The following is a 23,862-nucleotide window of genomic DNA, read 5'->3' on the forward strand; positions in this document are numbered from 1 at the left end:
CCTTTATATGCATGTGTCCTTTTCAGAAATGTATTTTGCTTAGTTGTAAATCATTCCGAATCTTTTATGATCAGTCGTAGGTTGCTTTTGTTGGGCTTGCTAAAGTTGCTTGCTGGTTAAATAAATTGTCCTAATTGTTTTTTCTTGCTTTATATCCTTGCTTAGCTTTTTATAAGCAAGCTAGCAATGCTTTTTAGTAGGAAACACTTCAGGCTAAAATACTTGATTGAACTCTCGTGTTGCAGCACCAACCCTTTTTCCTTTTGAGCTTGTTTATGGTGTTTACTCGATAAATGATTACCCAGTCATATCTTTCCTTTAATTGCATTGCATTTGCATCGTTGCATATCATCTAGGTACGCTAAATGTGCGACACGTGGAACCGGAGGGCAATGTTGAAGCCGGGCCAGAAGATGGTGCACGAGTGGACCAATCTAGAAGATGGAAGGACCAACTGGAGTGCATGCTTGGACTGGGATGATGTCAAGTCGGTACAAGACTACAAGCTAACTAACTAACTTTGTGTCAAACCCAGGCAAGCCCCGGAGCATAACCCCTAATTTGAGTATTCAATGTTTATTTAAGTATTTGTGCATTTACGTTCTTAGGAGTTGTATGAAACCCTAGTATGCATATTTCTCCCTAGGTACCTATGAGTCTATACTAGTATACATGTGTCGTTAGTATTGCCATGCTTAACTAGGATCCGGTAGAAGTCGAGTGATTGTTGTCACTCGCGAGCTATAGGTTTCTATTACTTATGGCAATGTGGCTTGAGAATGAATCAATGAGGAAAGAGAAATGGAGACCGGGCGGAGAGGAATTGGATTATGGATATAGGATGTATGGAAAGTGGACCTCCGCCTGTGTCGATTGAGGACCATACCGTTGTTGGCACATTGATCGAGGATTGAACAGTACTAACCACATGCCGGAAGTAGGAGGTAGTCGAAATCGGTAAGCTAATTACCTGATTTGCAACGATACTTTGAACTGCGACCTGCTACTCTGGGAGTGGGATGATGGCGGGTGATGGAATGTATGTCGCCTTCAGGTTCTCTGGGAGTTCGCCGTGAGGGGCCCATTCACCCAGGTTTTGGCAGGCGTGGTTCAGACGTCGGGGTAATGATGGGAACAATTGACATATGTGGTCCGGCATGGCTGCACGTGTCGTGTGAGTTAGGTCTACCTTGCAAGGTTAAATCAAATCGATTCGCCGTGACTCGCGGATATGAGAACCTTGATCTCTCTGTCACATCGTAGTAAATGATGGAATTGGGAATGGAAAGTTGAGAATATGAGTTATGGCTGTGGTACTCTGAAAAGATAATGTGATCAACCATGCGTGCTCTAGGTGTTCAGGCAAATCTAGTCGGTATTTGTATAATAACCTTGATCTAAAATACTGAAAGTAAGGATCCACTATTAGTAGCTTTTCAGCAAAACAACTCCAGAGCCAAACAGCTTTGCATGTCTAGATAGTGGGCTAAGTATACCCATAGTCGGGTAAGTCTTGCTGAGTATTAGTATACTCAGGGTTTGTTGTCACCCTGTTTTCAGGTAACTACTGCTGGCTGGAGCTAACCAGGATTCACATCGGTGGGCTCGATGTGACGTCCTCACGTCAACGTAGTAATCGTTGTTTTTCTAAACTAAACTTCTATTTAATTTCGCTGCATTTTGAACTCTGATATTTTACATAGACTTGTTGGTAAAACTCCGCATTTTAATTTAAATTTGAGAACTTTTATTTGCTTGTAATCATCTGTGCTCATCTTCGTGCGAGACTTCCAGTGTTTTCGATCCTTAACCCAACAGGCTGCCGGATTACACCGTTTTAAGTGCGTGTTTACTTGATTAACGCTTAAGATGATAGTTAGCACACTTAAGCCGGTTTAATTTGGGCGGTTCTGTTACACATCTGCTAATTCTTTCAAGCACATTTTGGTACTCAAGCTACATTGGGACCATAGAGGTTAGTCAATAAAGATTTGGGGACCCAAATGGCTCTTGGGCGAGTAGTAGATGACTTTATCATCCTACCAGCACCAACACCATCTGAGTGCCTCCTAAAGCATCTATGAACATTGTTGACCAAGTTTGGCTTAAGAATTTTACCATTTGGACAATCCTTACCAAATTGTCCTTTTTCTTGACAAGTGTAGCAAACCTTGTGCTTGAGGTTTCTTGCTAGGTTGTTCTTATTGTCTTTGACTTCTTTACTATCCAAATAGTTTTCTTGAGCTTTCTTAAAGCCTTTGTTCAGCTTGTAGTGATGCTGTTTAGCCAAACCCGAAACTTCTGGTTTTGTTAGACAGCATTTTTGACTTGCTTGGACAAGTTGCAATTTTGTGTCCCTTTTTGCAGCAGCCAAAGCATCTTCTCTTGGAAAGGCTTATTTTTCTCTTGGAGAGTGTTTGCTGGTCTTCTAGCTTAATTGAACACATTGAAGCATAATGTCCCATGTTGGAGCACTTGAAGCATTTGATATGATCTAGATTTTTCTTCTTGGCTTGAGGCTTGGTCTTGTTTGACTTGTGTACTGGGTTGCAAGAGTTTTGCACGGTTGATCCCTTCTCAAGCTTCTTCACCATGGTTTTACAGTTATCTTGAGAAGGTTGTACAAAACTCTTGCCTTTCAACATTGTCAAGTCCTTTGAAAGCCTCTCAATCTCTTGTTTGAGCACTTCATTTTCTAGAGCTAGGTCATCATTACAATCTTCCACAGTTATTTGCTCATACCAAGATTGTTTCTCTTTATTGTCATTTTGTGAGCAAGTATTGTTAATTGTCACACAAGACTTCATCACTGTAACCATGACCTCATGAGCTACCTCTAGTGTGGCAAATGAATCCACAAGCTTTTCATTAGAGAATTTGAGTTTTATATTGAGAGCTTGCATATTCATATGCTTGTTGGTAAGTTCATCCACTTGTGCCATGAGAGCTTGATTCTTCTTTTGCACTTGATTAAGACACTTGATTTCTTCATCTTTCTTCTTTAGAAGCTTCTTTTGTCTCTTAATCTCTTGATCTTGAATCATTACTCTCTTCATCATCTCAATCACAATTCTTCTGACCCTTTGATCAATCTTTTTAAGTTCAAGCATTAACTCCTCATTATCATCATCATCACTATCACAATCACTATCATTATCATTATCTGAGTCTGATGTATCTTCCGTTGTGGCCACAAAACACTGATGATGACCATAATGTAACTGATCAGAACAGGCAGAGGTTGATTCATCATTTGACTGGCATATTTCATTATTTTTGTCAAATTCAGAACTTCCGGGTTCTGAATCCAGAACTTCCGAATTTGCTGTGACATCAACAATAAGGTTGCTAATTTCTGAAGTTTTGATCTCTTGACTCTTGAAAAATGTTTCCTAGGGAGCAATGCCTACTACTGAAGATACTGAGCAATCTTTATCATACAAATACTTGAGAAATTTCCAAATGAGATAAGCATTTCCTCTTACTATTTCATCTTCAAGGATAGTTTCATTTACTTCTGTACACACAATGCTCAGCAAATAATCAGTGACTAACGCGTTGAGTTGCATGCAATCCATAACACTTTGATTTTTCCAATCAATTTTATCCCAACTAAAATTTGGGGGAAGGATGCTTGCAACTACAACTCGCTCAGCAAGAGGACCAAGAGTACGCAAATGATTAAGTACATGAATGGATTAGGAAGCGTAGTTTGAGCATCACTTACAAGTGGCTCAAAGGGTACCTCATAGGACGTTGACATCATTTCTTCACGGTGGTTAAACTTTGATGTGAACCCAACCTCTGATACTAATTGAAAGGACGGTGATGTCGCCTAGAGGGCGGGTGAATAGGCGCACCTACAAATTTTCACTCAAATGCAGCGGATTAAATTCACTGTCTGCCAAACCCAGAACTTCCGGGTTTGCAAATCCGGAACTGGGCAAGACAGCAGGTGAACTCAAGAACATCCGAGTTTTGCAACCCAGAACTTACAAATTCACTCAGAGCAGAGTGAACACAATAAATCTAGTGCGAGTAAATGGATACAAGTTTAAACCCCAAATGTAGAGTATGCTTAGTGAAGCTCCTTGGGCATATCCACAAAGTTCCTGCACACAAATATGCTACCAAACAAGTAGATCAACCAAAATCACAAAACTCACAAAGAGTGCAAAGAAAAAGTGAACAGCGGAGACACAAAGATTTGTTTCACCGAAGTTCTGATTCACCACGTTCACCACGTGTGAATCCTAGTCTCCGTTGAGACACCCAAGAAGAACACTTTCTTCTTGAGCTATCTAGCCTCGCCTTAGTAACCCGAGTTACTAAGGGTTTTTTCTCGATGTAGAGGTGGTACAAACTTCCCGAGGCACGCCACAACCTTTGGGTGCTCACGGGTAACACCTAGCCGTCTAGGAGCCACGCTCCAAGAGTGACAAATGCGAAACACACGATTTCGGCTAAGCTCAAGTGCTCAAGGTTTGCTATGCTCTTTTGTGCTCTCTAGCAATCTCTCTCTCGAAGCCAACTCAAGGATATTACAAGAATCACACAATCTCACAAAAAGAGGTTGGGGAAAGCTCAACTATGACTACCAAGCTTCTTGGGATGACCAACAAGCAATAGAACAAAGTCTGGAACAGTAGCCCACCAAGAAGGGGGCTAAGGGGTATAAATAGCTGGTCCCAAAGAAACTAGCCGTTATGTGACAGTTAGAACCCGGAACTTCTGGATTCCACAACCCAGAACTTCTGGGTTTTCAAACCAACTAGCCGTTAGTGCCACGTGTACCAAATCCGTAACTTCCGGATTACCAAACCCAGAACTTCCGGGTTGGCCCTAGCAGACAGGTAAAATTGTGCACGTGAGGCTTTCTGTGTCTCTCTCAACTTTCTTAGGTTACTTGAGCACTGAGACTAAACCAAAGACCATTGTGATGCATCCCTCTTGATAGTACGGCATACATATACTCAAGATCAAAGGTAAATTACATTTCAACTCCTTGAGCTTCTCATTTGTATCTCATGTCGTGCTTCGATCAAACTCAAACTGAGGATTGCTTCCAATCTTGCTTCTTTACTTTGAGCACATCTCTTCCTTGAGCTAGTGACTTGAACCTTTATCATTAAATGAAATCCACTTCTAGTTCAAATCACCATCTTCACAATATGATTCTAGAAAGATTTGATACTTTGCCAATATGAACACCATACATGACCAAGATTGATGAGCCCATGGCTCCTCAAATTATTCATGCATGCAAGTCTGGTATTATATCAAATATGATAACTGGTGTTCCGTTGGATTTATCTCGTCTCAAATTTGGAGCTATTCATTTTGTCGAGAAATATAGCAATAGTATGGCGAAATTCACCAGCATGGGTCTGTCATCAAATATTATTTTTAGAGGTGCAACATTCAAGGGAGAGGAAATTATGAAGCCAAAAAAAATATATATCGAGGTTGGTTCCAAGCAGGGCGACATCACTTGAGCTATTGATTGGACGAAGAACAATTGAGGAAGTTGCATCATGCATGCTGCTAGTACGAAGGCAACAAATGCTAATAATATCATTTGCATCATGGCCGGAATATTCTAATATTTATGTTACCTAATATATATGTTAGCATTAGCACTAGCACGTAAGGATAATTTCATATGTGCGTCGGACTTGTATTGGTTGAGTCAGACCAGGATTTAATTAGCTTGTGCCGAGTCCTAGTCTGGTTTGGTCTTGTGTGCCTGCGTGCACCTAAAAGGCCCAGGGACGGCCATGTAAGTTAGATTAGATTGGATTTTATTTGTGTCTCTTGTCTAGGGTTTCTCCTACGAACAGCGAGGCGCCGTCTGATCTCGTCTACCTTGCCGATTCTTCTGGATCGTGATTGCGAGTGTGATCAGGATTGTTTCCTGGGTGCGCTGCTCCGGATTCTTTAGTGGATCCCCATCTTCTGATCGTGGTTCATCGTAGCTACGGGTGGAAGAATTATCTAGGGATTGGTTTGCATCATCTGCTGTAAGCCGATCTCTTCTCTGCTGTTACTGCTTGTGGTGCTGGATCAAATCGAAACATTATTTTCTACTATCTGGTTTGAATCGGTTCATATAAGTTGTCTCAATTTTGGATCTGATAATTATTCTATCGTGAAAGACATTGGCTGCTGCTTGTTATTTTAATTATATACCGATTGATCCCTGAGTGGTTGGTGAGATAATTAACATCAATTTATTTGCCGAGAGAGCAAAGTTCGCTGGTTGATTTTTAAACGTGAGTTTGCTACTGGTTGAGCGTGAATAGGATCTTGTGCCAGCCATATCTCTATAAAAAAAGAAATACTCAGTGAAACTATTTGTAAGTACCGTGAAATATTGGGCAAATCTCGGATTTGTGTGGAGCGCGTGATCGAGTTGCTACATCTCGGGTACGTCGCTTGGATTTCTTGTTGAGATCCCTTCTATCTTTACTATTCCCTGTGTTGGTGATCTGACAGACTATCCTTGTACTGGATTATACTGCTACATCTTGTTAGCCTCTGTGGTTGTTCGTGAGAATTATTGACGCAAGTCTTGATCTGTCCTGCTTTTGGCTGCGTGCTGTGGTGATTAGAGAGGCAAATTAAATAATATTCATACTATCTCCGTGAGATATCAGTGACGTATTTGTCCACTTGCTAGTTGCATCTGTTCAACACGTATGGAGTGAATCTTGATTATTATTTCTGCTGCGCCTGCATATATCTATATAATCTGACAAGGGCGTGTGTTGCTATATCAAGGGCAAGGATAATTATTGATCATTTGCTATACTAGGGAGAAAAAGTCAGAGAAGTTGTTAGCTCGTAATTTTGTACCGTGAAAGATTTGGTATAAATTTTCGGGCATTGTAGGGGTGTCCTTATCAAAGATTCCTCAAGTTGAATCCAAATAGCATTTCTTCACCCTAGCATTGGTCCTTCGGCGCTACCCAATTGCCCTTCTCCAAGCTTAGTCCCTCGAAATGCTTTTCCGAATTTCAACTTTTCATCCTTGCATCACATAGAGCTTCATATACGCTTGTATCACATTTAAATCAACAATGAAATCCAACTTTGATTCACAAGTCATTTTTCTTCTCTAATGAATGACACCTTTCAATATGAAATTCTCCTTGTCTCTTAGAATTCTTGGACTTGATCATTATCGGTTTCTTTGCTCACGCCAAGCCACTGCTTCCGTAGCCTCTTGAAACTCGTTTTTCGATCTCATCCATTTATTCACAAGAGCCCACTTGAACTCACGTTGACTTGTGACATTAGAATGAAAACCATTTCTTCAATTGATTTTGATCATCAGCAAGCCTTCTAATTTGAGACCTCATATATGGATTAAACCATACTCCCTTTTACTTTCCATGCTTGCTAGATCAACATATATCATATACATTTCTTATAACAAGCTTCTCCAAATTTGAGACTATGCAAAATCATATAATTTTGTCTCATTCACAATACCTTTGCTTGTCAATATTTTCTCATTTGATTATATCATAACACATGTCTTGTTGTATGAGCCTTTTGTTATTGACCATTAATCCATCTCTTCACATAGATAATTGATAGGATGATTAATTCCTGCTCAAATACTCAACAAGATGGTTAGTCCTTTAATCGTGGTGTCAATCAATCCACCAAAACCCACTAGGGGCCTAGATGCTCTTTCATTGGCAGATTTCATCGCAGATTGGACTCCTGCAACGCCTTCGCAGGAACAGCCAAAGATAGAAACAATATGGCAGCTTGAGTGTGATGGGGCTTACCAGAGAGATAGAGCAGGGGCTTCGGCAGTATTAACAGCGCCTTCGGGCGCACAGCTGAAATATGCAATCAGACTTGACTTCAAGGGGTGCACCAATAATATCGTAGAATACGAAGGCCTTCTCTTAGGCCTTCGCAAAGCAAGAGCGCTGGGCGCGCGAAGATTGTCAATCAGATCAGATTCAGAGTTGATCACAAGCCACATCAACAAGTCCAATAGAGCTCTCAAGCCAGAGTTGGCGAAGTACTTGGCAGCAGTGCGAAGCATGGAGAAGTATTTCCTTGGGATTAGTATCCGCAGTTTCTCCAGAACGAAGAACAAGAAAGCCGTTCAGCTGGCGAAGGCAGCAGCGCAATTTGACCCTTTACCACCAGATGTGTTTTTCGAAACATTAAAGCAGGCCTCCGTCAATTGCACCGAAGAGCCCGCAAAATTTATCAACGCAATAACTAGCGAAGACTGGAGGGCCACCATCATGGCCTATCTTCGCGGACACTTCGTCCCGAAGGATGAGAAGGAAGAGAAGCGAATGGCGCTTCGCGCCAGAAATTACAGAATCATAGGAGAAGAGTTATACCGAGGGGGGGGGGTCTGCGCACCACTCCTAAAGTGCATTTCACGTGAAGAAGGCAAACAATTGCTCGAAGAGATACATGCAGGGATGTATTCTTCGCACATAGCGACAAGGGCCCTTGTAGGCAAAGCTTTCTGCGAAGAATTCTATTGGCCTTTGGCTATGGCGAACGCACATGATGTGGTTCGCACATGTCCAAATTGCCAGAAGCATGCCCCATACAACAAATCCCCCCCCCCCCCCGACGAGGTTCAGCTACTGCCTCCGGTATGGCCCCTCGCACGATGGGGCATCGACATCGTTGGGCCGCTACCTGCAGCTCCAGGAAACTACAAGTACGCCGTTGTGGCGGTTGAGTACTTCTCCAAATGGGTCGAAGCCAAGGCACTCAGGGATATCACGGTCAGAGCCCTACAGAAATTCTTCTGGCAGAACATTGTCTGCCGCTCCGGAGTCCCGAAGGAGGTCACTGCACAACTTTTAGGGAGTTCACCACTCAACTGGGCACCAACTTATGCTTCGCTTCGGTCTACCACCCGCAGTCAAATGGCGTAGTGGAAAGGGCCAACGGCATCATCTTCGCAGGCATCAAGAAAAATGTCACTGAACTGCCGAAGGGGAAATGGGCGGATGAATTGCCGAGGGTCATATGGTCTTATAACACAACAGAGTCCAGGACCACGAAATTTACCCCATTCAAGCTTTTGTACGGCGAAGAGGCTGTAACACCCAAAGAAATCAAGCTCAAATCATGGAGGACAGCCGAAGGGGCAGACAACATCGAAGAAGACATCAAGCCTTCGATCGACAATATCGAAACAGGCAAGATACAAGCAGCAATTAACTTGGAAAAATATCAAGAAGAGACGCGAAGGTGGAAGAACAAGAAAGTGAAGCCCATAGATATCAAAGAGGGGGATTTGGTGCTTCGAAGAATACCGAAGGCCAAGCAAAAAGGCAAGATGCACAGCAAGTGGGAAGGCCCATTTATCGTCGCATCCATGGCAAGGCCGGAGGCCTACAGGCTCCGCACTCTAGAAGGCAGCGAAGACCCATACTCGTGGAACAAGGACATGCTACAGAAGTACTACGTGTAGGAACTGTGTAAGAGCCACCGGAGGGAAATAGCCGAAGGGGCTCGTAGAGCAATGTTTTCTATTTTTGCAATTTATTCTTCTCATTTGTGTAAATCAGCACAATGTACCGAAGGGCCCGTACTCTTTTCCTCAAGGGGGAAGCTTTCGCATGTCCACATTGCGCTGAAGGTGTGAGGTTTTTAACGAGGCGAAACCCTATGTAACCCCTTGTGAAATATAAATAAGGCCCCCCATAAAAAATCTCGAAGGAACAGATACGATGAGAAGGCGCCGAAGCGTCTATCCCTCATCGTCAAGGCAAAGAGGGGAGTCATCGGCACGAAATGCAAGCAATAACGCTTGAAAAGAAGTAAGCATGAGGCGCAATCCCGATTAGGGGCTTCGCTCCTCTCAGCTTCACTTGCAGAGAAATTAACAGAAATCCCTTCGCATAAGAGCGAAGGGTGGAAAGTCCTGTCGCGCGAAAGCCGAAGGCTAGGCGCGAACCTCTCCGGCTAAAGAGCCGAAGGTCCCCTAACAAAGTTCTTACGTGCGAAAGCCTAAGGCAGAAAGTCCTGTCACGCGAAAGCCGAAGACTAGGCGCGAACCTCTCCGGCTAAAGAACCAAAAGTCCCCTAACAAAGTCCTTATGTGCGAAAGCCTAAGGCGGAAAGTCCGGTCGTGCGAAAGCCGAAGGCTAGGCGCGAACCTCTCCGGCTGAAGAGCCGAAGGTCCCCTAACAAAGTCCTTACGTGCGAGAGCCTAAGACAGAAAGTCTTGTCGCGCAAAAGCCGAAGGCCAGGCGCGACTTTCTCCGGCTAAAGGGACGAAGGTCCCCTGTGAAGATTAGGTGCACATAATCAAAACAAAAGGCCGAAGGGGCTAAAACCCGAAACTCAATCATCATCCCCGCCAGTCGAGCGAAGGGGGGGTGGCGCTTCGCAAAACAGATTCACGCACGACGCCAGTGTCGATGAATGAACCAAAGTGTGTTTGTCCCCTCACCCGCGCAAAGGGGAGTGGCGCTTCGCAACAATAACATCTGAGCATAGTCGAAGGACAAACGAGAAACCAGCATACATCCATTAATAAGAAACTTCAACTACATCTGTTTTTGTCACAACAAGAGCATACACCTCGCGAAAAAGCGAGAAGACAATAATAAGTTACATTGTTACATCCGAGGTTTCTTCCTCGAAGACCATGCGATCCACCTCAGATATGACTTCGCGGACCGCAACATCTATTATTTCTTCGGCTGTTCGACGAAGAAATGCTTCGAAGTCGTCCCCTGAAATCGAGGATAACGCAACATTAACCAGAGCTCTCGTCGAAGATGCCTTTACGATGATACATAAATTCATGCGGAAATAGCGGCTCTTCGTCCATTGGCTCCGGTTTGGGTTCGAGGAGACCAGCGGGAGCACTATACGGCCTATCGGTGTCGAGAATTCGCTTTATTTCGCGACAAAGAGCACGGTCAGCAAGAATCTTCGCATGCTTCTCCGGATCGCGCTGGAACTCAGCAAAAAAGCTCTTCGTATTGGCATTGCGGTACTCGTAAATATGTTTCTATCTGCCCAAAAATCTTCAAATGAGAGCCAGGGTTGACGGGCATGGAACTTCGCCCAAGACGCACCAGCAACACAAAAGTCTTCTCATTTCAGAACTCAAGGAAGAATCCCTTCGGTCACCTGCACAGGGGCCAACGCAGGGTCCTGCGCAGATATCGAAGGTGTTAGCTTACAAAAGTATTAATTACAACCAGAAGACCTCTACACAATTGCCGACAATGACCCTAACACCTCGCCAGCCGAAGGACAAGAAGAGGACGCCCTTGTCTGGTCTTCGGGTGCTGGGGCTCCGTCGGTACCTCCCTCGACAGTCGGCTTCGGCACAACTTCCTTGAGGATGGGCTCCGCAATAGCATCGGCTTTGGCCTGAAGCTGAACAACGACCAGAAACAGTGAGCATATTACAAAATGAAGAAGCGACACAATAAAGAAGAAACGAACAGTCACCTGGGGCTTCATGCGCTCAACCTCGCGCCGCACAATAGCACGACCTTCTCCCTTGAAGAAGTGATCCATGAAGTTCTTGGCAATATTTTTGGCCAAGGGTGGCAGCGTCTCCAGACAGACTGCCTCCTCGCCCGGCCAGCGGAAGCTTGTGTCGTGGAGGGAGCGAAGCTGAGTCTTTGTTACTCCGCCTGTGGCGCCGGCCTCGGCGGAAAAGAGCCCATATACCGCGGTGCTCAAGGTGCAGACAGCGACAATCGCGCTGATGTCTTCGTGGAAGTGCGCCCCAGCGTCGACCATGGCGACGTAGGAGCGAAGCCACTAGAAAAATGACTCCAGGCCAACAGTATCGGTGCCCTCCGGAAAGATGTCCGGCGCCACAAGCCCATACTTAGCAAGGAGGTCCGGAAGCTCCTCCTGCAGCTTCTCCGACCTGCTCTTTATCGCCTCCTTGAAAGTGCGAAGCTGAGTACACATCACCTCACGAGAGGATTCTGCATCCTCGGCTAGCTTCTTCGTAGCCTTCGCCTGGTCTTCGGCTTTAACCGCCCGCTCGGCAGTCGCCAAGAGCTCCGAGGCGAGGTTGTTCCTCTCCGAGGCGAGGGTGTTCCTCTCCACGGCGGATTTTTCGAGGCATTGTTGTAGGCCAGCTTTCTCCTGTTCGAGGGCGGCCACCTTCACCTCGAGGTCCGCGACAGTAGATTTCGAGCTGCGTTCGGCCTCCAGCTGCCGAGCCACGCAACGTGCAGCCACATAGGCCTTGAGAGACAGATATTGGGCGTTCTCAAGCATGTTCTTAAGCCTGGTGTCCATCAGGTCCTTCTCCATCAGTGGGAAGCAGAATGACTCCCCTGCCGCAGCCAGCAAAGTGTGCTCGCCGTCTCGGCTCTCGAAGCGAAGAGACTTAACGACGTTGTCGCCGAGACGCATGGCCGTAGGCTTCGCGCCCAACTCAGTAGCCACGGCCTCCGGATCAGCGTTGCGCACGAAGTAGCTACTGCAATCCGAAGAGTTGCTGTTGTCTCCACTGTCGCCCTCGTTCCCGGAACCAGATGAGGCCGTCTCATGCAGGGATGGCGCTCTGGTATCATGGCCAGTGGGAGGAGCTTCGCGAGCGGCGGGAGAGTGGTGGGAGGAGACAACTTCGACTTGCACTTCGTCATCACCTCCTTCCTCATCACTTTCAAGCACAGTGCTGAACTCCAGGTCCAGGTTTGGAGGAACCGCCTTCAGCGGTGCCACCTTGCTCAGACTATCTTCGGAGTCACCCTTGCTCCGCAGAGGAGACTGTTACAAGATATCATCTAGAATCCAACCTTTCTTCTTCTGCGCCGCCGACGAAGATGCCCGCTTCCTCTTCGCCTTATCCAAGGCACTCGTGGGGGCAGCGCCCTGGCCTTCTGCAAGCTTCGCCTCGGCCTCCCACTGAGGAGCGGAGAGGCCCAAAGCGTGGAACACCCGGTTCTGTCGAACTCTACTGAGGTGCGCCACCAAGGCTTTGTATTCGTCCTTCGAAACCGATCCGATCATCTCATCGGCCCGGCTCTCGATAACGACAGGATCCACCCCTACATCACCGAAGAGGCACAAAATATAAGCAACAGAGCGAGGCGTTTTGTCTCCAAAATAAGAACCGGGAGAGAAACTTACAGTCGGCTCGGAGGCTGAAGACGATCGCGAAGTCAGGTACTGGAATACCTTCGATCTAGCGGTCCTCGGCCAGCCAGCTAGAGATGGCCCAGCCGACCCTAACGAGGAAGCAGCCGCACGAGATGAACTCTTTGATGACATCATGCGTGCTGAAGGTCTTGGACAGCTTCCGCAGCAGGGCAAGCAGAGCCTCATCTTTGCTCGGACATGGCAGGCGACCTTTGGTACATCGCCAAGAGCAGGAATATGGTCGATGACGAGGGGATGGATCTTCGTGACGGGATCCAACGTCACCTTGTGATAGAACCAGTAAGATGACCAATCGTTGGCTCACTTGTTCTTGCTCGCAGTGACGGGACACGGAAGGTTCTTGTGGAAGGCGAAGGTATAACAGCCATATTGGGGAATGGCCGATATCTCCGCACCTCCGGTCGACAGTACGGAAATCTTCTTCGGTTGATAATGCACACTGAAGGCACGAGCAAAGCCTTCGGCGTTTGGAGAGAGGCGGCGGGTCTTCGCCAGCCACATGTATAGATTGAGCCGCACGATCGAAGTAGGAGTCATTTGATGCAAGTACACCTTGAATAGACGAAAGATGTCCACCACCATGGGGTCGAGAGGCATCCGAAGGCCGGCAGTGAACAAATCGCGGAAGACGATCACTTCGTCGGTGTGGGGATGAGCGACAGTCTCACCCGTTGGAGGTGCACAGACATCGTCCGCAGAGACGAAGCCTCGACGAGCCAGGTCGTTGAGGAGGAACGGCGTCATCTTCGACAAGCCTAGTACAGTGGTTGTCGGCCCTTTTGATTGATCCTTCTTCGGAGCCATCTCCGAAGATGCAGACTGTTCTGAGGTCGCCACTCTTGAAGCATAGCACCAAAGGAGTCCGAAGAAGAATGAACGCAGAAAGAACCTTCACAAGATGAGAAGCGAGGAGGCGGGGAAGCAAAGGCGACAAGAAGTAACACGCGCAGTCGCGGCGCCGCTATTTACAGGGGGCGAGTGCGAGAAGCCTAGCACGCGCGGCGCCACAAAGTGGAAAGACGCCAGCACCCCACGTTACGCTTCTGAGATTAGGAGACCGAGGGGCAACTTGGTCTTTTCAAATCTATGAGCCAAAGGAAAAACTCCCGCCAATAAATTTTTTTAATCCGATAATTTGGGCGCGAACTAACGGTTTAATTCTGAATTCTTTGCTTCCTCGACGAAAGTACAACATTTTGCAGGTCAACACGGATTGTGCTTCGCCGGATACCATCGTGGCGCCCAGCCCGAAAGGTGGCGCTTCGGGGCGCCGATGGCGCCCACGGGGTCGAAGCCGCGCCCCTCCCGAAGATCGGACTGAGGCTCTGAGGGGCAACTGTTGGGGACACCACCTTCGGACCGGTCGCCGAAGGTGCGCGAAGACAGGACAGCATGTACACCGAAGCCAATGCCAGGAGCGAACGAAGAGGATGTCCATCTTCGCTGGTCTTCGGGTCGGAAGCCGAAGATACGCGAAGATCGGAGACGTAAGCTTCATAGCGGAGAGTGAGCAATGGGCCCCATGGCCTTCGTCGAGCAGACTGAAGAGGATTGTCTGGAGTTGCGGGCCCGTCTGAGCTGGAGCGCACTCAAGTTGTATTATAAAAATTACGTGTACGTCCAGAAATATTTCGGGAATGGTACCATTGTAAGGGAACCAAAGAGTAATTGTACTTGGGAGGCAAAACACCACCTATAAATACCCCTGTAATGTGCATTGATGGGACAGATGGGAATAGGGAGAGAACATTTCCCTTCTTGATTGGCGTGCTTTTCAGTTACTGTTGTTGTGTTCGCCCGTTCCGGAGACACTCTCCACCAACATGCAGTTTCCCAAAAGTACCTGTATATGATCAGTAGAAATAAATAAAGCATAGCATTATATTATACAATACCGAAAGCACAATAATAATCTTGACCCGCTATCATGGCGAAGAATCTTTGCATTCACTTTTCTTTTAGAGGTAATAAAGTATCTAACTATATATCTATGGTATCTATACCCGTCTTTCTTCAGAAATAAAGAGTAGAGTAGCATAGCTTTTTACTAGTTAGTTTCCGGTTTCTGTTATTGTCGTTTTGACTTCGCAGTACCACGTCCACGTGGACTACCTTCCAAGTTTCCGAGCGATGATACTGCACAAGGCAAACAGCATTGCGAATTTGCGATCTCGCTGACCATCGCAGCCTGCGAGCTCTGTAGTCTTTAACTCCATTTTCGGTTCACCAACACCATGAACTCCTCCCTGGCATGATCTGGGAGGATTGGAAATCGTCGACTTGCAACGATTTGGGTATGCCTTGCATATGAGATGGCTTTGGCAACGACGATATGAGGATCCGTGTCCTTGGCATGAGCTTCCGGATGAGACAGATAAGGCCGCGGAGGCAATGTTGCTGCTTCAATTTACGTTGAGCTTGGTGATGGCTGTAAGACGCTCTTCTGAACCAATTGATGGCTGCAGGGTCAGTCCATTTCCGATCTTGCGCCATGCCTTTCCAATGCTGTTGGCCCTTGAGCAAAGAAGCGGAGAACGGTGGCAGAAGCTTTGCAGGACGATCGGTGGATCCGTGACATTTTTGGTGCGCGTACTATGCAAGTTCTTCTAGTATACTTGCACATTTAGAATTTAATAAGGGAGGTTCAGCTCGACGGGAACGACCGAATTTGCTGGATGTGGACCCCGGATAAAATTTTCTCCACCTCTTACGCCCTCACCTCGTCTGGTCCAGCCCGGACTGCGCTCCCGAATGTTCTCGTGTCCTATGGCCTACGTACCCACCCGTCGGACGGTTGGATGGGGTTTGCTGGAGATTGGTGCAAATTACTTTGTCTCTGTTATGGCAGACCTAATGGGTTTGTGAAAGTCAACAATCAAGGCCACTACCGCCAACCCTTTCCACACCTACGGTCCCTTGAACAGAAGCTTCTGGACGCAGAAACAGAGCGCGCGCACTACAATTGAAAACCGCGTCTTCGAACTGCCAGAGCGAGCCGCTAGGTGTGTCATTCTAGATCATTCGATCCAGAACTCCACCGATAGCGGGAACCCTGAGCATAAATTGCGGAAGTGCTAGCAGGAGACCGGCGATTGCGACGGAGCGGGAGAGAAATGTGCAGTTTATCATCGGTGGTGGGGGTAATGAGGCGGCACCAGCCGACGGAGATGCAAGCTGAGTAATTGGCGGCAAAATAGTTAGAATCGGGCAAATGGATGCAGCGGCAGGTAAGTTACCGAATTCTTTGTCGGGGCGACTACAATCTTGGTTAAGCAAACAATGCATCATCTGTGTTAGAAATCGAGTTCTTTTGTTGGGCACAATCACGCAATAGCAAGAACACAATGCCAGGAACACTAGGGAGGACACTGATGTAGAGAGGAGAAGTTTCTTGTATTGCTTTCACTTCTTCAGCAGCTTACAATGGTGAAAGGGACCTCCTATTTATAGGAGGAGTACATATGAATTATAGTGTGTGAATGAGTTGAATTCTTCCTCCCTTCTTCATTTAATTGGCCACCATCAAAGTCTTTGTGTTCATATACTGTAGCTCAAACTTTGATTCATAACACTCCCCCTTGGCCAATTGAATGTCATGTGTATGCCTCGTTAAAAACTCCCCCCAAAAACCCAGTGGGGAAAAAGGTAGGAGAAAAGAGTACATCACATGTTCCACTTATGTTGCACCTATTGCCTCGTTAAAAACCTTGCATGAGAAAACCCAGTGGGAAAAAACTCATCAAGGAAAAAAGAGTACAACAGTTGATGTTGCGTCGGTTCTTCTGGACCGACCCGTGATCTTCGGGATCACGATTATGGGCTGTAGTTTTAGGGTTGGTCTCCCCTGAACCCTGCAACTCTCTAAGTCGTCTCATGCCAATTCCACGAACACACTTATGGAAACTAGAAGCAGGCAGAGACTTTGTGAACAGGTATGCCAGATTGTCACATGACTTAGCTTGCATGACCTTTATCTCTCCGTTCTTCTGGAGCTCATGGGGATAGAAAAATTTAGGAGCAATATGCTTCGTGAGATTGCTCTTAACATAGCCCATGTGCATCTGTACAACACAAGCCGCATTATCTTCGTAGATAATGGTGGGGTGTCAACAGCATTCATACCACATGACTTTTGGATGTGGTCAATCATTCGACGGAGCCAAATACACTCTCGTGCGGCCTCATACAGGGCAATTATCTCTGAGTGGTTGGTTGATGTGGCAACCAGTGTTTGCTTGATAGACCGCCAGGAGATGGCTGCACCACCATAGAGAAACACAAAACCAGTCTGTGATCTGGCATTATGCGGGTCAGACATATAGCCAGCATCAACATAACCCACCATAGTGGGAACCCCCTTTCTCGAGTACCATAGCCCAAGGTCTTGAGTACCTTGTAGGTACCTGAGGATAGTTTTCACGCCAACCCAATGTCTTATGGTGGGGGCGGCACTGTACCTTGCCAACAGGTTCACTGCGAATGCAATGTCTGGCCTTGTGCAATTTGCAAGATACATTAGTGCACCGATGGCACTTAGGTATGGGACTTCGGGTCCCAAAACCTCCTCATCCTCTTCCTTGGGTCGGAATGGATCTTTATCTGCTTCTAAGGATCGAACAACCATAGGGGTTTTCAGAGGGTGGCACTTGTCCATATTAAACTTTTCAAGTACCCTCTTTGTATAGGTGGACTGGTGTACAAACACTCCTTCAGGGAGGTGTTCGATCTGCAGGCCCAAACAGAACTTGGTTTTACCCAAGTCTTTCATCTCAAACTCTGTCTTGAGGTAAGCCGATGCTTCCTCAATGTCCCTTGTGGTTCCGATGATATTCAAATCATCAACATAAACTAAGATGATGCAGAATCCATAAGTAGATTTCTTGATGAACACAAAGGGACAATCATCATTGTTTGTGTAACCTCTCTTTAGGAGAAAGTTACTCAAACGGTTGAACCACATCCTTCCGGACTGTTTCAACCCATACAACGACCGCTGCAGGCGGATGCTAAACATGTTGCGGTTTTGATTCGGTTCAGGGATCTTGAGTCCTTGAGGGACTTTCATATAAATTTCCGAATCAAGTGACCCATACAAATATGCGGCCACAACGTCTATCAACTGCATTTTTAAATTCAAGTTTGCTGCCATAGATATGAGATATCGAAACGTTATGCCACTCATAACATGAGAGTAAGTCTCATCATAATCGATGGCGGGTCTCTGCGTGAACCCTTGTGCCACCAGCCTCGCTTTGTACCTCACCACCACACCATGTTCATTCCTCTTCCGGAAGAAGACCCATTTGCATCCTACAGGGATGATTTTTGGAGGTGTTCGGACTGCAGGTCCAAAAACCTCTCTTTGGCAAAGCGAGCGCAATTCCGCCTCAATTGCTGCTTTTCATTTGTCCCAATCAGAGCGCTTCCGGCACTCTATTATGGACTTTGGTTTTGGATCCGGGTCCATTGAGTCAGCAATTTTTGAGGCGAAATTTATGTCGACAACAGTGGTCTTTCTATTAAATGACTCTCCTGATTCCACATAATTAGTGCCGATCTCCTCATGATCATCCTCCCGCTCATCGTGATTTCCCATAACGATTGAGCTGGGGTGTTCTGATCCACCAATACGATATTGAGCGCGCGATGCATGGTGGTTTCCATCTTCAGGATGGGGTCCTTCAGGGACCAACTCGACTCCAGGTCGAGCCGCCACTTCAAGGGCGTTCTCAACTTCAGGTTGAGCTTCTTCAACTGATTCCTTAAGTGATGCAAGTGGCTCAGGTACTCGTCTTTGCGGACATCTCCACGGGACCTTGTCCTGAGCGCCCATAGGTCTCCCCCTCTTCCTAGGATTAGGGGTAGAGACTATAGAGTTAGTATCCTTTAGGGGTACCTAAACTCTCTCTAGCGCATTTACTGCAAGTATATGCGACCTTGTCAACTTTTTGTGATCAGTGAAGGCATCTAGCAGCTCATTTACAAGATTTTACAAATGTATGATCCTCTGAACTTCTAGTTCAGACTCACTGGTGCGTGGATCTAAGGATTGCAACCCCGTTGCATTCCATTCAATTTCCCGGCATTCTTCTGGATACCTTTCTCCCCCTAATGCTGGGAAATGGTCTTCGTCAAAGACACAATCAGCGTGCCGAGCCGTATGAAGATCCCCAGTCATAGGCTCTAAATATTTGATTATGGATGGAGTCTCATAACCAACATAGATCCCCAGCTTCCGGTGGGGTCCCATTGATGTACGCTGAGGTGGTGGTATTGGCACGTACACCGCATTGCTAAATATACACAGATGGGAAATACTTGGTTCTTTCCCACGCACCAACTGTAAGGGGGATATTTCATGATATGCAGTTGGCATGAGTTGAATTAGTGCTGCAGCATGCAACACTACATGGCCCCAACAACTAGTTGGCAGCTTACAATTCTGCAACAACGACCGTGCAATCCACTTGATCCTCTTGATCGAGGATTCGGCTAGACCATTTTGTGTGTGGACATGTGGTACTGAATGCTCTACCTTGATGCCCATGGCTGAACAATAATCATCAAAGGCTTTTGACCTGAACTCACCAGCATTATCCATCCGAATGGACTGAATGCGGTTATCAGGGAAACTCGCCCTTAGCCTGATTATTTGGGCAATAAGCTTTGAAAAAGCATGGTTTCTAGTGGACAACAGGTCCACATAGCACCATCTGGTAGATGCATCAATCAATACCATGAAATACCTAAACGGGCCCGACAGGGGCTGAATAGGTCCACAAATGTCGCCTTGTATCCTTTGCAGGAATACAGACGACTCATCCCTAATCTTCAGGAGGGATGGTCTAGTGATTAGTTTCCCCTTTGCACATGCAGTGCAAATAAAATCTTCAGGATTAGGGAAACCATTAACATCATGGCCAGTAGAATTATTGATGATTCTTCTCATCATGCTCAACCCATGATGACACAATCGGTCCTGCCATATTCGAAATGATTCAGCGTTTCGGAATATGGTTTTCATCGCAACATATCCTTCAGTGGGTTTTATGTACGTGTAGTACAAACCCGATGGCGATGAAGGGAGTCTTTCCACTACTCGCTTCTGGTATCCATTGAATTTAGTGATTAGCAGGTATTCAGTACCTTGCTCAATCTCAGTTTCTACATGGAAACCATTCGAACGGATATCTTTGAAGCTTAAGAGGGTGCGCTTCGAGTCAGGATACAATAATGCATCCTTCACAAATATCTGCGTACCCATAGGGAGAACCAGTGTGGCACTTCCGGTGCCCACGATATGAGCATTGCTTCTGGCAATGGTCATAATATTTCCACTTTTCTTTGTCAATGTATGAAAACATCTGGTTCCCCTTAATATTGTATTAGTAGTACCACTGTCTACAAGACAGATCTCCGCTTCAGCCATAGGGTCCCCACAATTTCTGTCAACCATCATAAATAAGAAACAAGAATTGATCATAAAGCATAGAGCTAAATTACTTTTATTCCTGGGAAAACATTACATAGGTTTGGACCATTCATTACACAAATGCTCTTCGGGAGCATGCATGGCCAAACATCATGATAATAAACTAGTACATGTGGACATCGCATTTAACGTGACATGATATTTTGGAGATTACTGCAGGTCCCCAAATACGTCTATGTCATCAAGAAGGCTGTCCTCATTTTCGCCCATTCGGACGTCTCCACCGCTTGCGTCAACATTCATGTCGTCGCGCTCCTGAGCTTCTGGCTTAGTGGTGAAGTGGGACTCATGTTGACCTTTTCCTTTCTTGCTCTGCTGGTAAAGGTCAACCAGGTGCCTGGGGGTGCGGCATTTACGGGACCAATGTCCCTTTGTCCCGCATCTGTAGCATTCACCTTGCTCCTCCCCGCTATGGTCACCTTTATCCTTCTTGGCTTCGATTCTACCCTTGGGCTTTCCCTTTCCTTTGCCTTTGAAAATGGCACCTCTGTTCCCCTTCCATTTCCCTTTTCCACGGCCCTTTTTGTGGTTGCGAGAGCTCTCAGCAACATTGGCGTGTGCTTCAGGCACAGCCATGGAACCAGTGGGCTGGACAGAATGATTGTTCATAAGAACCTCATTCTGTTGTTCAGCGATAGACAATACCTCGCTCATCTCAGAGTACTTAGTGTACTTTGAGTTCCTGTATTGCTGCTGCAGTACAATGTTCCCGAGGTGGAAGGTGGATAGAGTTTTCTCGATCATATCAGCGCCTGTGATCTTCTAGCCACATAGACGCATCTTAGTCACAATCCTGTGTAAAGCAGAGTTATACGCTGCCACAGACTTGAAGTCTTGGAAGCGCAGGGTGATCCAGTCCTGTTGTGACCTTGGGAGCACAATCGACCGCTGCTGGCTGAAGCGATCCTTCAAGGACTGCCATAAAACCAGTGGATCCCTCTCCGTCATGTACTCAGACTTCAGGTTTGGGTGGAGATGGTGTCGCAAAAAGTGCAACGCCTTTGCTTTATCAGGTTTTGTGCGTTCATCCTTGCCAGCTTCAGGCTGGACAATGGTATGATTGAGGCCCATGCTATCGAGTTTTATCTCGACGTCGGTAGCCCAAGTGAGGTAGTTGCTGCCGTCCACGGCAAGCGCATCGAACTCCCTCTTTGTGATGTCCGACATGCCTGCACAGTTAATGCACAGGATTAATATCGGTGCGTAATCTTCAGGATTACGACTGAGTATAGTCTTCAGGACTATACAAATATTTCCTAGGTGCAATCTTTAGGATTGCTTTGCGATTAAGTAAATATATAAATTGCAAGAAAGTAAATTCACAGAAATTAAATAAGTGCAAGAAATAAAATGCAATAAATTATAATATGCAATAATAATATAAAAGCAGTGGACTTCAGGCCACAAAATTCTCAAGGACTTCGGGCCGGGTATTTGGATATTTTAGTGGACTTCGGGCCACTATTATGCACAAAATGAGGTGTTTGTGCATCTTATCCATAATGGGCCTAAAGGACCCAATCTGATGTTTAATGGGCTGCCTGGTTTGGCCCAGCCATCCGTGACCATTCATCTTAATCAACGGCTCACGCACTCCCAGCCAGAGTATAAAGGGGTGGGTCAAAACCCTAACCCTAATCCCTTTCATTCTCTCCCTCATCTCTTCTTCAGGAAGCTTCTGAGGGGCGGCGGCCTCTGGCGCAGGCGCCATAGGGGGAGGACCAGCTGGCGGTGGCTCGTCCAGGGCGGCGGCGGTGACGGGCAGGGACTGCGCGCCCACGCCCCTACGCGGCTGGGGAGGCGGCGGCGGTGGCTAGGGCCGGCGCGCCCATGCCCCTGCGCAGCCGTGGTGGAGGCGGCGGCGGCCATGGGCCGCGCACCCGCCCCCTTCCGCCCGGCCAGGGCAGCGGCGGCGGGGGCCGGGGGCCGAGCGCCCGCGCCGGCGGCCAGGGCTGCGGCGGGAGCCGGGCCCGCGTGATCGAGCCCGCGTTCGGGGCCGGGGTGGCGGCGGCGGCTCACGCCGGAGGCCGGAGCGGCAGGGCGGCCCCGCGCACCTACGCCCGGGACAGCGGCGGTGGACTGTGCGCCCGAGCGCCGCAGCCTACAGGGCTCGTGGCGGTAGCGGTGCGGCTGCCAAAGCTCCCGCGGCCTGCAGGGCTCGCGGTCGTGGCGGTGCGGCTGCCGGCGCGCCTGGGCACCCGCGGCCTGCAGGGCTCGCGGCGGCGGCGACCGTGGTCAGCAGTGCCGGCAGCGTGACACCTGCTGGGTGTGTCTGGGTTCACACCAGTCTTCAGGACGGCGGTAGCCCGATCTGCGTGCACGTCCACATGACGGCGGTGACTCGGCACTTCAGGGCCGGTTCATGGCGAGCAGAGGCAGAGCCATCCTAGCATCGCCGCTGCCAGTCAATGACCGGCGCTTCAGGGCCGACGGCGAGTGGAGGCAGAGCCATCCTAACATCGCCACTGCCAGTCAATGACCGGCGCTTCAGGGCCGACGGCGAGCGGAGGCAGCGCCATCCTAGCATCGCCGCTGCCAGTCAATGACCAGCGCTTCAAGGCCGACGGCGAGCGGAGGCAGAGCCATCCTAGCATCGCCGGTATTGGTGATAGATAGCAATAGGTTGAATTCAAAAGAACTGATTTCTCACCTTCTTACCCTTAGCTCGGTAGAACTCGTGGAAATCGAGTTCTTTTGTTGGGCACAATCGCACAATAGCAAGAACACAATGGCAGGAACACTAGCGAGGACACTGATGTAGAGAGAAGTTTCTTGTATTGCTTTCACTTGTTCAGCAGCTTACAATGGTGAAAGGGACCTCCTATTTATAGGAGTACATATGAATTACAGTGTGTGAATGAGTTGAATTCTTCCTCCCTTTCATTTAATTGGCCACCATCAAAGTCTTTGCATTCATATACTGTAGCTCAGCCTTTGATTCATAACAATCTGCAACAGGGGTGGACTGGTCGTGTTTGGATCGATCTTAGAGAATTCTAGGAACAGTGCGTGCACATTTCCCAAGAGGAGAATCTCGCATGCATAGAGTACTAAATGAAGTCTATTTGCAAAACTTCTTTAGGAATGGGTGTAACTTTTCACGACGAATTTAATGACGATAATTAATCGATGATTGGCTACAGTGATACTACAGTAACCATCCTCTAATCACATGGTCAAAGACCTCATTAGATACTTCAGGGTTCTGAAGTTGATTTTGTAAA

General features: G+C 47.3%; 1 protein-coding gene across 1 annotated transcript; it reads right to left on the minus strand.

The window, feature by feature from the left end:
* Window positions 1-20,788: 20,788 nt before the first annotated feature.
* Window positions 20,789-23,232, minus strand: LOC120700811. The gene is made up of 3 exons (XM_039985033.1): window positions 23,097-23,232; window positions 21,518-21,807; window positions 20,789-21,400 (listed from the first exon to the last, which is right to left on the minus strand). Exons 1-3 carry the CDS (start codon window positions 23,230-23,232, stop codon window positions 20,789-20,791), a joined length of 1,038 nt encoding a protein of 345 aa, XP_039840967.1.
* Between the last annotated feature and the right edge of the window lie 630 nt (window positions 23,233-23,862).

Source organism: Panicum virgatum, chromosome 3K (assembly GCF_016808335.1).
Source record: "Panicum virgatum strain AP13 chromosome 3K, P.virgatum_v5, whole genome shotgun sequence".
NCBI classification, from domain to species: Eukaryota; Viridiplantae; Streptophyta; class Magnoliopsida; order Poales; family Poaceae; genus Panicum; species Panicum virgatum.